Source organism: Lipophrys pholis (genome assembly GCF_963383615.2).
Source record: "Lipophrys pholis genome assembly, chromosome: 20".
Taxonomy (NCBI): domain Eukaryota; kingdom Metazoa; phylum Chordata; class Actinopteri; order Blenniiformes; family Blenniidae; genus Lipophrys; species Lipophrys pholis.
Genome location: NC_137648.1, coordinates 14540177 through 14553862, shown reverse-complemented (window position 1 = coordinate 14553862; position 13686 = coordinate 14540177). Strand labels below are relative to the sequence as shown.

The window sequence follows — 13686 nt, the reverse complement described above, 5'->3', positions numbered from 1 at the left end:
AATAGGCTGACAACAAAAAAATGGAGCCTGATTGATCCTGGTTTCCAACGCCGAAGCACACACCGGCTCTGATGAAGAGGAAAGCAGGGAGGTGCACACCTTGCAGGGAAGGCTGGTTTTTCTAATTTGGTTGCAAAAGTCCAAATGTTTGCTGAATATACAAATCCGGGGAAGTAGGAAAGATAAAGAGGGAATCGCAGCGGGAACACAGCTAACATAATCTTAGAAAACCGGCGAGATGAAGTATAACGGTAAAGATTTATTGAGTGTATTTAGCTTGGAAGATGTCTGAGTACTATCTCAATAACTATCACTAGTTCAACTTCGTTTGACCACACATTCCAGAAGAAATAATTCTTGCTGCAGCTTGTTGTTCAAGAATACAGCTAATGTAATATTTTACAAGGATTTTTTTTCATTCATTGTATACAGTGTAAAGTAAGCCCTCATTCGGTTCTCCGAGTTCAAATCGTTTTTCTGAGGATAATAGAGCTTTAAAGCCCCATTCAGGTGAAACTACAAAAAAAAAAAAAAAAAAAAAAAGTTGAAATAAAGGCAATGAGTGGTTTTATCTTGATTGCTGAGTAGCTATTGAACATGGCATGCACAAGCTTAATCAACCCGTCGGCGACAATCAGGAACAAACTCTTACTGTGAGTGAAGCGAGGTGGGTTGTCGTTAACATCGGTAAGCGTGACAGTGACGGAAGTGGTGCCGGAGAGGCCGCCCATTTGGCCCACCATGTCCTTGGCCTGAATGACGAGCACATACTGGTCCCTCGTCTCCCGATCCATGTTGGGCAGAGCGGTTCTGATGACACCTGATGAAAGAGTCAGAGAGGAAAAGGATTTAATACTGTATAAGAACATCACGGCGGTATCGTCTGAAATCGTCTGAAATCGTCTGAAACGTCAATCCACCATCCACTTGTAGGTACTGCGGTACATTTCGTAATATTCATTTAACCAATCTAACTATTTAAACATGCGTGAACACGCTCTACTCCGCTCGCTAACATTTATTCATGTTTACAGTTGCAGTCAAGTTTAATTGTTTATTAGTCAGATTTAAAAAATTTCATTTTTCCTCAATAGTTTAGACAAACTTGAATCAACAGGTACTTTTAAGGTAAAAAACAGCGAAAAATATAAGTTTGTCCTTTTGAAATATAATAAATACAATGATGTAATAACTAGCCATTAGTGTGACACGATACACGAGTCATTGTCGCAATAAGATTTTCCCAATAACGTAATTACATCATTGAAGTAGTATTAAAAAGAACCATTACAAAATATAATAACTGTACCATAAATATAAATTAAAGCATAATTTATATAGCATGAATGAGACTACGTTTGTTGCAAATAATAGCTTTTTGTTTTTTACGGAGGTTTAGCGGCATTTGTATATCAAAAATAGAAATGGTCCAGTGAAAATAATCCATTGAGGAAAAATATGATGCAGCACTTGCTCTTCAAATATGGTTGTAAAAAAAGTTTTGCCATTTATTTTTGTTTTACACTATTGGGGAAACTATTTCATTATTGTGTTCATTATGTTCAAATTTGCCAAAGGAATCACATTGTTGGTGCCATAAGAGCTTTAATAAATTATTACTTAGCTACACATTTAATCATCTCACTATTTTTCACTTATTATCAACTTTAGAGACAAACAGTTCCTCGGGTTTCTCTGTGACAGGTCAAACGTTTGTTTCACAAATGTTTCTTGTGTATTTCTGTTTTTCCTTCACAATGATTGATTATTATCAAAGCTTTTACTCTGCTGAGGAGCTTTATATGCCTCCAGTTCACTGTGAGGGACTTTTAGTCCAAAAGCACTAAAAAGTCCTACCGCACACACCAAAGAAATCACAATTTAAGCCCAAACAAGACGAAACTGGTTGGCAAGTCGAACACTTAAGTGTCAAATTCTTCGTTCAAGTCAAATTAGACGATCTAAAAATCTGAGTGAAGAAAGCTGTCACATCCATCTTTTGGTGAAAATTAGGAAAACACCTTGAATTGAGGCGGATGACCGTAATGTCTGGTACCTCGTTTAGAAACCGGCAGTGATTTGTGACTCTTGTGTGTCCTCAAATACGCTGTCACTCCAAACAGTTTAGTAGTCTGGCATATGATGAGGTTAACATTAAGACGCTGTCAGCGAAGTGAGCACATGCGAAGGGACAGTTTAGCCGCCAGGGGAGGCATTATCTGTCTGTCCTCCTGTCACGATTGATCAGAAAAAGATGGCAGATGTGACAACGCTGGCATCAAATGACTGGCATTTGTCTGTTTGCACCGGAGCTGCTGCAGACTGCCGCTACAGTGAAAATCGTTCCATTATTGGCATTTCCCTAATCTCAATCTCTTGAAGATGACAATACCGGAGGAAAAAAAAATAAATAAGAAAATTAGCGCCACACATTTAAATGCAAAGAAAAGAGTCCTAATCCTTCAAAAGCAATCACTGTTGCAAGTTAATGACTTGCCACACAATGTGTTTCATTCATTAAATGCCACTTATTAAAGATTCCTCCAGAACATAGAAGATTACTCATTAAGAGCCCCACAAAGCCACGGCACACAGTTCCTGAATGAATTAATCATTTTTAGTTGCTTTATCGCATGCACAGCCTGATGAAGCTGATCAAAGAGCGGCCCTTTTCCCAACACCGGCACCTGACAAAAATTCACATAAGCCTTTATATTAAAAGTAATATAACCTCAATCTCGCCAGAGAGGCAAGAAAGACACGTATGTGCTCATCACCTGTCTGACAGAATCCTAAAAAAAGTCTTGCTTTCATACATAGAAACACCAATAATGTTTGTACATTCCACAAAAGAGGATTTATTTATATCCATTTTCATTCATGCGGCACTAAACAATACAGACATCGGGTCATCGACGGTGTAACGTGAAACATCTTATTGCCACCACTGAGGAGGGGATGTTGTTTGTTTGCCAGAAGGATTAGTAAAAAGCCCAAGAAACTCTGAAGAGAGGTGTACTATGGGACAAGGACGAACGTTTACTTTGCGAAACAGAAATTAATTACATAAGCACGTCGTGGACGGTGGCAAAGTTCAATAGGTTCAACTGGAGAGGAGTGCAGCCGGTTCATGTTTTTGTTTTCCGTGCAGTTAATATGCATAAATTCTCAAATAAGCACAGAGGCAAGGTTGAGATGATATTTATGTTTGTGAAACTCGACTTTTACACTATTTCTGAATGGATGTTTGTATAGATGTGTGATTATGCTACATAACAAAAGTAAAGTGATGAAAGGTGTCCAAGCAGTCAATGACGGTCGTATTTAATAAGGGGAAAGGGCCTGAAGGCCAACATTCCCCCATAACATTAACATTTTAAATCTGTCAAATGCACTTTATTTGAGGGGCAAGTAAAACCGAGACAAAATGACTTAGAAATGACATTTACACATTTTCCTTTGCTTTAAAGCAAAGATATGTTTCTAAACTGTTCAAACTACATTTGATATCTATTCACACAAAACTGACCTGGATGAGGGGAACATTTCAACATTATGCGATCCAAAAATCATATCTTCTATTTTGTCATTGGATTTCCTGCATTCTGAAATAAAAATGATAATATACAAAAAAATAGACTTTACGTTGTGTTTTATTTTGTGAATCTAATCAAAATGTGCTACCTTGGATGACAATGCTGATGCATAAACTGTTGCAACACTGATGTTTAGGTTTGTCTCAAAAACGGGGTAATCCTCAGTGAATCGATATCAAAGCACAGACTTTTATATTGAAAAAATAAAGTTAATTTATTATCCCGTCGTGTCTCTTCAATCTACCAAGCAAACACAAGAAGCTTGTGCTTAATAAAATGATCGGAGCGGCATCAGGGAGGAGCCAACTTTTATTGGTGTTTCATCTCGGTACAATACGTTTGTGATGTGACCCTGCTCATATTGTGGAAGTTATGCTGGATGTGCTCACTGCCAATACCAGAGTACGACGTAGTAAAGATGAAGCAGGTCACATGAATTAAACTAAGATGTTATTGGCCGGGGGGGCAGCACCCGGGACATGCCTCGGTTATGGATGCGGTCAGAGTGTTTAATTAGTGGAGCTGTAATGCAGTAAACAGTACTTGAGGTTTTCTTTTTTTTTTTTTTTTTTTTATTAAGTTCATGTAGGAGTTAATGTGAAATGCCACACACACACACACACACACCCACACCTAAAGCTACATCTCGCATCACCGTGTACCTCACCTAATCCCCATCCTTGCTTTAACCTGAGCAAGGATTTTAAGTCTGATTCTCAGGAGAATTAGATGTAAAAGTGCATGCACACACACACACATAATTTCCAATTTGCCTCGTTCCAAAGACAAAGAAGGAAGGACGAACAAATCAAGAAAAGTGGGTCAAAAGGCTTGAAGAGAAAAAAAAAAAATTGAAGATGCCTTTTGACCGTCAATCGTGGGTCGTGCTTGAAAACAAACAATTCCATTAAGTGTTTAATTCTCTCTCTCTGCCATCCTTTATCAATGTCATTACAGCATCTTTAAGTGAAAACTACTATTGGCCGCTCCAAGTAAATGGCTCAGTTAGCTAAATTATAGTGAGCTGTCCACTTCTTCTCTCTAAAGTCTCTGCCCCGTGGGCTTACAGTGGGATGATGCTGGTCAATAAAGCAATAATCCTTTTCTGAGGCCCTAAAAAAACAAACTGTTTCAGGCTGGCATGAAATAATGAACAGTGCTGTATGAACATTGTCATGCAGCTGAGAGGAAAAACACAGCTGCTTTTTCTCTCCTTTGGTTAAGCCTCACCGACAAAGTCAAAACATGTCATCTGTTCCTCTTCTTTTTTTTTTTTTTTTTTTTTTTTTTCTAACAGCCTAATGCTGTTATGCTGAGAACTTGGGCATCTATCTCTGTGCGGTGGATATGCACCCATCTGCTCGGTTTATCCCTTACATCCTTCCTCCATCCATCCATTCATCACTTCTCTGTGGCCTCCTCCACTGTGTAACCTCGTAGCCAATTAAAGAGCACTACCACTGCTCTGGTGCTCGCTGCAGTGACAACCTATGAACCCTGTTTACTCAGTTGCATCAGAAAGGTTACTTCAAGCCTTCAATCCAGCAAGACTCCCTATATACTAGCAAGACAAAAACAGAAGAAAAGTTTTTTTTTTTTTTTTTTTTTACTTGTTCTCTGCTCCATACGCCATCAACACGAGAACAAGGCTAAGCAAGTCTCGACTTGAAAGGGGCGCCGTTAAAACATTTCAGGAGAAATAAAGCTGGGGAGGAAGCGGGAAAATGGTTGGATTGTAATAACAGCTGCAATGGATGGCTTTAAAAGGTGAAATAAAACCATGTTAAGTTGGTGCAGCCAGCAGTGAGACAAATGGATGCCTTCACTAAACCATAGATAGGCTTCACACACAATTGATATACTTATTTAATATCAGCTTGGTGCATTAGAGCCTGAGAGATATTGGCTGTGGTTAATGATGCCATGAATCCTGATTCCGGCGAGCTAAAAAAAAAAAAAAAAAAAAGGAAAGAAAACAGTGACATGTTTCTCCTCTCGGCTGGCCAGGAGCACACATACTTCTAGCCGAGCGACACCACTAATCCACATGGCAGTGTTGTGGGGATGTTGTTTGTCTGCTGGGTGCCAGCCCCCTCGCTCTCTATCTCTGTTACCCCGTGTGGAGCTTGTGTCATTCCTGGGGAGAGGCGATGATTAAAATCCTTCTGTCGCTATCGCGGCGCGGTCTCGCATCGCGCCGTGACTCCTTGCCTCCGGTGCAAGCCAGACGCATTGTAGCCGTGCATTTATCTAGCTGTCTCCACACCACTGGCGGCAGACGGGTGGGCCATGCTCCCTGCTAAAGCCCAGATACTTGACATTTGTCTTGTGAAGAGGAAATAAAAGTGCAGACTTCTGGAGGAACCCTCTGGCTCGCCGTGCAGCCATGAGCGGCGCTGATGAAGGTGATGAACACTTAAACATGAAAGGTGCAGTATGTGATTTGCTGAAGCCTCAGGCTACCCACTTACAAGGAATAGATCCCGTAACACAAAAGCAGGCCATACAAACAGAGAATAAGACCTGCTGCCCAGGTAGTTTATTACCGAGCGACATTCAAGCATCATGCTCTCATCACGGGTCACTATAGCTACGCGGGGTTCCGCGAGTGTTAGACGACCACATGAGGTGATCGTGTAAAGGATCAGGGTGTTTCAAAAATAAATCATTATGCACATTGTGTTACAAGGTGCAGGGTCCATTCATCTGCACCGCTAAGCCGAAAGGAAATGTGCTTGTTTGTGCACACAATCAAATCTGTGTATTGTTTGCGATTGGAATTAAAAAAAAAAAAAAAAAAAAGATTGCACCTCCGTCTCTATATTACCTGCTTGAACAGCAGGAGGCAGCCAGATTTATATCTAGCCTTCAGCTGTAATGCTCTTGATTCAGTGCAGCCGCCGCAACACCAAGAAGCCCGTGCAAAGCCACAAAGTCAGAAAAACGGAGAGAGAAACGGAGAGAGAAAAGCACACACGGTCCATGTTAATATCTTAATCACAGACTGACCACAGCGAGTGCCTCTTCCTCTGACCTCGGTGTCAGACCCGCCGCTTCCGAGCGCGCACGCACTGGACATGGCCTTTTCCTATTCATTTGAGCCATTTTACTTTAATTAGATTCTTAGTCCGAGAAGACACAAAGCTTAGTCACCTGTGTGCTTGTCATAGTCAGACTCATGTCATCTTGAAAGGCATGCCATGTCACATCCTAACTACTCCCCTCCCCCTCCATCAGAAGGTAATTAATCCTCCCATTCCCACACCTGGCATTTCCCTCTCTTGTTATTCCAGCTATTGAAGTTAGTGAGCATGCACACATGCTGAGCTGTGTTAATGTGCACGAATAATTGTCTCTAAAGGACTTGCTATATAGCCAAGGTGTACTGAGCTGCGGGCAGCTGTTCCAAGCTCCTTGAGCCTGCCATCAATTAGAACACGCTCCTTAACAGCGTTACCATTTCAGCTTCACCTTCAAACTAAACTGCAAGCCATCAATCACTACATATTACAAAATGCTGTCGTCACCAAGCACCTTTAGGAACGCCATCTTATGTATTTGGTCGACATTATACGCCGCTTGGAAGTTATTGGAGCTATTTGGGATTAAGCATTTCTCCCAAGGGCACCTTGTAGATTCAATTTGGGATTAAGAATCAGAGTAAAGAGACTTGTTAGTCGAAAGAGAGTCAGGATGCTACCCACCTAGCACCAGGTCACAAGCACCCCCCCCCCCCCCCCCCTTCCCCCCTCCCCCGACCATTAGCCCTCTTCCACTTAATCGCTAGCGCAGTATTGCGGCGTGGAGCTCAGAGTGTATTTCAGCTCAGGCACTTTGTCAAAGTCACCCTCTGCTATGGCCCAGGCGTGTGCCGCAAATGGGACTAATTAGTAACTTACAAAGACAAAAGCACAGAGCTCATCCCACAACACTCAATCCTGTGCTGCTGTCTAAAAGCCGCCGTCTCACCCCCTGAGTGCACTCTGCAAGATGCATGGTATTGACAATATGTTAAAAACTAACAGTTAACACAAACAATGCGGTCTCTTCCACAGTCAGCTTGTACAGAAGCGGAGCGCAGCACTTCACACCTGTAGGAGCGAAGTTGAATTTGCCGTCAGTCGAGGGGGTGACGGAAATTACTACTGTGAGCAATGGATTCATGAACTGTGAAACCTGAGGATGTTGAGTGATGCACATAGAGATTCAAACAACTTTATTGATTACAAAAGGGACTTTTTTGGATTTCAAATAAAAAGCTCACTGACTTCCCCGATTTAATAAGTAAGATAAAGATAAGACAAGTACAAGTGAGAAATATTGTAGATTTCACTGATGTACTAAGTTTCCTTTTATTTACAGATCTACATATTCACCGATCTACCAAGTTTTGTTTCACTTGCAGATCTGCTTTTATCATATTTCATTATGATCAAAAGTGCAAAATGTGCAGAGAGTGCTTTTCAGTAAAAGTCACAACTTAATAAAAAGATTCCCATGTTCTGAAGAAGAAGCTTATTGACCCAATACTAGAATTATACTGTTATAATCGTGTCTCATTGAATGTATAATTTATTCAGTTTGATGTTGACATCATTTAAAAAAATTGCTAAAAGAATTGTGAGGAAACAACACTTTGCATCCTGCCCAACTCGACCCAGACAGTCGTGCTGTAACACCAGGTTGTACCACAAGGTGGTGTGATGAGTCCCTCTGGTGTGAGGTGGTGAAGGGTGAAGGGGCTCGGATTGGGCGGGCGAAACTGAACAGCAGTGGTTGGGAGTCAGCAGAAGGAGAAATCTGATGGTCGGGGTCAAGCCTTTATCCAGCACGGGGAAAAATACCAGAGAACAACTTTGAATTATTGAGAAGATGTCAAGTGAAGAGCTTGAGCCACATTTTGACCACCCAGCTCACCACCACTCCACATGACTCGTCTCACACTCAGCAGTTATGTCTGGCTGAACAGTTGCATACATTCCTATTTTGGTTGATTTCCTAATATTGTATTAACAACAGGATGCAAAAACAATAAAAATCACTTTTTATGAGTTATAGGCTTCATTTTCAAAACATTTAGGTTTTTTTTTATATTCTTGTCAGCACCTGTTATCTATTCCACCTACAGTGAATTTTGCTCTAAACATGTGTATTTCAATTATATATATATATATATATATATATATATATATATATATAGCTTATAACATATGGTATTTTTTACAAACAAGACAATGTGACTGTGTTTTGTTGAGCTGATTGAAAGTGATTCCAGCTAAACATTACATAGACATACTCAAACAGGTAGGCTAACTGCTGCAAGCATATTCTTTGATACTGTGTTCGTGACAGTTTTGACATAAAAACTGTTTAAACCCCCCCCCCCCCCCCCCCCCCCCCAAAAAAATCCCTTTTTTGGGGAGCTATAAAATCAGGCAAAGCAAAGATGCAAATAAATGTCAATGTGTTCATGTGAGGGACTGTCACTCCTAAGATCAGAGGAAGCCATGACAAACGCCTTAAGACACCGGCAGCTCAATGGAAAAGACAAAACGTAGGTAGACTGGCATTTGATGACTTCTCTCTGTCTCGTCTCATCCACTGTGCCGGTTGCTTTTCAGCATGTGAGGCGTGTGATTTGTAGCCTGTGCAGACCTGCTCAGATGTGGATGTAATTCTGGTCAGCTAGACAACTGACTGTGGAAGAACACAGGCCACTTAAATTAAGTAATCATAACCCATTAAAGCTTGGGAAATATCAACCTTGGGATTTAAAGAATCCACTTAGCTTAATGAAAATTGTCAGCCGAGGCTGTGGATGTGTGAGCTGCGGCCATTGAGCAGAGGGTCTAAAAGACATGATATGAGAATAATGGGGACTTTATGGGGTGGACATGCTGTTTGAGCATCACTTAAGTAAATGTCGGCTCTCGCACTAATTGGTATTGGTCTCATGAAATCTCATTCAAGAGTCATCGATGAGTGGAAGTGTTGCCACAAACTTTGTTAAAGATCGTTGAAGAGCCAGAGGCGAGCGGTCACATTTTCATTAGTCCTGTGCCAGTTTTAGAAATTTCTACTGGGCACGATGTGATGAATGAGGCCCATTGTTTTCTCAGAATCTTAGACCTTTTTTTTTCTACTTTTCTCCTTCAGAAAAGCAAAAACAAAAAAATAGCAAAAATTATCTGAATTACCAGTTTGATCTTTTGTACAACTTATCGTTGATATTGTCCAAATTTAACAAATTTAATGGTTTCATGCCAACAGCTGAGATTCTGTTAAAAAAAAAAAAAAAAAAATCCAAATGGGCACAATAAATACAAAAGGTACTACAGCGCTCAGGGCTGAGTCACACGACGTGATTGGTTTCTGGAGAGAACCAGCAGAGCATTCTTTTTTTTAGCAGCATCAATTGTTATTTCCCCAAAGTAGCTCTTCTTGAAAGATAACTAAATGAAGATGAAGAAGAAGGTAACCAAGAGAACATTTCCTAATATTTCTCTCAATTACAGTTGTGTCTCACACTTTTTCAGAGGGCAATAATGGGGGGGGGGGATCTAAGAAAATAGTCCGGAAACTTCAATTAAACCAACAGGGACTTGTAGGCACGAACAATGGTGCTGTAAAAGAGTGCAGAATTTCCCCCCTGGCACACAAGTAACTGTTCTATAACTCATATTTTTGCGCTTGGTTGTTATTAAGGTTATTCCCGTAAAACAAGAGAACAAATCTTCACGCTTGCCTGAATCCAGTCCCACTTGGAGTCGCACCTCTCCAACGGCCACCCATGCTATTCAATTCTGACACCGATATCGCATCTCATAACGACGAGATCCAATCACCTTCTACGTGCATGGAAAGAGAGCCAAGTATAATCAGTCGTGGTCAGACGGGGATGGGCAGCAGAGAGCTGTGCTGCTGGCAGAGGCCCAAAAGCCTGTATCTGGATGGACATTTTAGTGTGTGTGTGTGTGTGTGTGTGAGTGAGTGTGTGTGTCGAGGTGAGCTGGTTAATAAACCAGCCATCGTTCAACAAAAAGAGAACCAATGTGGGATTTATCTGTGTACTTTAGGTTTTAACTTTAAAGCTGCACTAAGCAACTTGTCAGGCTAAAACCTGAAACTCACTTGGCAGATATTCCTCACTGCAGCTTTGTAAGTGACTAACCCCCCCCACCACCACCACCACCACCACCACCCTCCACACCCCTCCTAATAGCAACGGGCACCGGATATGTGTTACATATGCACACACTCTGACAAAATCAGTGCAATCATTGTGTTTCTATGACACAGCTGGAAAAAAAAAAAAAAAGCGTGTTTCTCACTGTATCTACTCATTGAACATAAGACATATTTTTAACACTGAAATAGGAAAATTGCTTCGGATTTATCACATAAAGAGCAAGCTATTTTCATCAAGACTTCGTGATGACGACTTCGCTAAGAAACTGGTTGGCGTACAAAGTGGAGAATTTAGCAAAAAAAGGTGGAAATATGTATGCATATGCTGTGTTTGCAGCTTGCTGTGCGGCCACTAATTGGCCATAAAAATCAATTAATGCAGGTTTAATGAATGCCCGAGGCAGAATAGTTAATAGCCCCTCTAATGCCTTCACTTTTTAATATTATATTCTTTAAAAGACCACTGTTGAGCTGAAATGGAATATGATCGTGTTTCTTACATTCCGGTTGCATCAATTCACTTGAAAGTTAGAACAGCTGTGTTTTCATTCATTTAAATGAGGCCAGTATGTTTTTATAGGGAGTCGATCCTCTTCATCTGAGACATTTTGTGGTCACCACAAGTTGTTTCACATCAGAAAAGGAGGTGCAGGAGTAATAATGTGGCTCCAACATTACCAATTCCTGATCTTCTGGGAGTTTTTATGTTGTTGTTACAGTCATCCGGCGGGATTTACTGAAAAAGTAAGAGTATGTAAACCTAAATTCATGCATGCACACCTGAAAGCTGATCTACTACACAGGCGCATTGAAGAATGTGTTCGACAAACACTTAAAATAACGTCTATTCGGTGCAGCCTTGAGCAGAGATGCAGCTGTTATTGCTACATTCTTTCATCTGGCTCCTCACAACTTTTATTTGAGGACTTTATCGTGATATATTGGATTTTCTGTACTCCTTCGTCTTCGTCTTGCAATTGTTTTTAAATCTCTTCTTTATCTTTTATCCTTCCACAGCTTGGACTTCATGATGGATCACCTACCTTATTGAGTTTTTCCTTTTTTTTCCCCACATTCAGAGTTATTTGCAGTAATGCTACATTATGTTTGGTAACTTTCTAGCAGAGGCCTAATACACGCAAACACTCCTGTTTGCGCGAGATGACGATCACGGTATCTTGCTTAGTCCATCACCCACAAAACATAAACGAACTAAAAGCACAATGTATACACATGAGCATGTTTAATGCATGATTAATACCTGATTTTTGTAAATTAGGCCCATAGAGTCAAAATGTGCCCAAAGTTCAAATCTAAGAAACGCAGCGGTCAAGACACTGGGCGCATTACAGATATTATTAAAAACTAAATGAAACATTGTTATTGGGATTATTATTTTTTTTATTACAAAAAAGAAAAAGGCCTTTTGCTTGATGGATTATATCCGCGTACAGAAAGCAGTCAGTGTTAAATTAAAATCAGAGCTGGCTAAATTTGGAATAGCTTGTTCGAGACAGGAGCTACTTCTTAATGAAAAGTAAAGGATCTGATCCACCACCTATGGATGTCAGATGCTTGTTCACACTCTACGTTGGAGGCACTGAGAAAAACACTGAAGAATAAATTCCAGAAGCTCCGACACAAAACTGATGATGGAGAAGGTGATCACAGCATTTTAACACATTAATTAGCTCACAGAGGTTTTAGCTTCAGCGCAACGTGATTAGATTCAGACTCAAAGAATCCCGGTGGACCTGCTGGAGTATCAATGAGGAACTTCTTTTTTTTCTTCTTCCCATTCAGAGTGTATGAAACATGTAAATATTCACCCCAAAACATGGCAACATGGAAATCCTGACTAATGAAAGCTTCAGCGGGAGGCTTCATTAGTCAAAGGTCTGCAGAAAGTGAAAAACAACACAGTGATTCAGTGGAAGATTGGGGGCTTTGCGGATGAATGTGTTGATGAAATTAGATTTTCACTTGCCTTGCTTCACAGAAACCATCTCCATAACGCCAACACAATCTGGTTATCTAATCTGTTGAGCTATACATTAACTGCCCTCGCCTGTCCCATTTTCTTCTGCTGGTTAAGCTCAATGGATGTTTACAGTGAACCCTCGCAGGTCACGGTGGGGTTTGTTTTGTCGAGCATCCCTCTTACTTCTGTGTCCGCCTGGGCGTGAAAAATAAGCGGCATAAATCCCTGCATTGCAGGGGCTTTCACCAGTTCATGAATCAGAAGTACATTCATAAAATCCCCGCGTGTGTGTATGCGTTGCTCTCAAAGCTGAGGATGAAGCCTGATATTATGGGATGGCCCATATTTTTCTGTTTTCTTGCAAGAGTGCTTTACATGAAGTTGCCGAGCCTCGGCATGGCAGTGGCTAATGAGCCAGCGATGAAGATGTAGTGAGGACTGCCGCTGCACTTTCTCAGGATATACTGCCCCCCAAAGTCAACAAGCTACCCCACATTTGATCTCTCTGGCTCTTTTAGCCTTCTTCTCAGGCTTTTAACAGTTTTCTAATTTGAATCCTGCCATCTTAGTTCCAGAGAGTGTCAATAGTGCGTTGGCACTGAGGCCCCAGAGTCAGTAACAGAATGAAAGGCCAGTTTAATACACTTCAAATACACTTCAGTGCAACTGAATATGCTGTACCTAAGGAATACTTTAAAAACAAATGTTAGCCTCCCGATGATGAGTGAAGCTATGAATGTTGATTTCACGTTTACAACAAGCATGACATGTGAAACTGTGTCAATTATCTGTTCTTGGTTCTGTCAATGACATGACCTCAATGAGAATCACTGTTTTCTTCTAATCTTTACATAGCAAAGATAGGATGTGATTTGGAGTGTTGATCTCTCTCTGCTCCACTGTTTTTAGCTACCAGGTATT

General features: G+C 40.8%; 1 protein-coding gene across 1 annotated transcript in view; it reads right to left on the bottom strand.

Moving 5' to 3' along the window:
- Window positions 1–13686, bottom strand: part of LOC308125838 (cadherin-7-like) — a 112260-nt gene that overhangs the window by 37890 nt on the left and 60684 nt on the right. The window contains exon 5 of the mRNA XM_080489852.1: window positions 653–820. Within this exon, the coding sequence (XP_080345978.1) occupies window positions 653–820 (168 nt within the window). The remainder of the gene's footprint in view (window positions 1–652; window positions 821–13686) is intronic.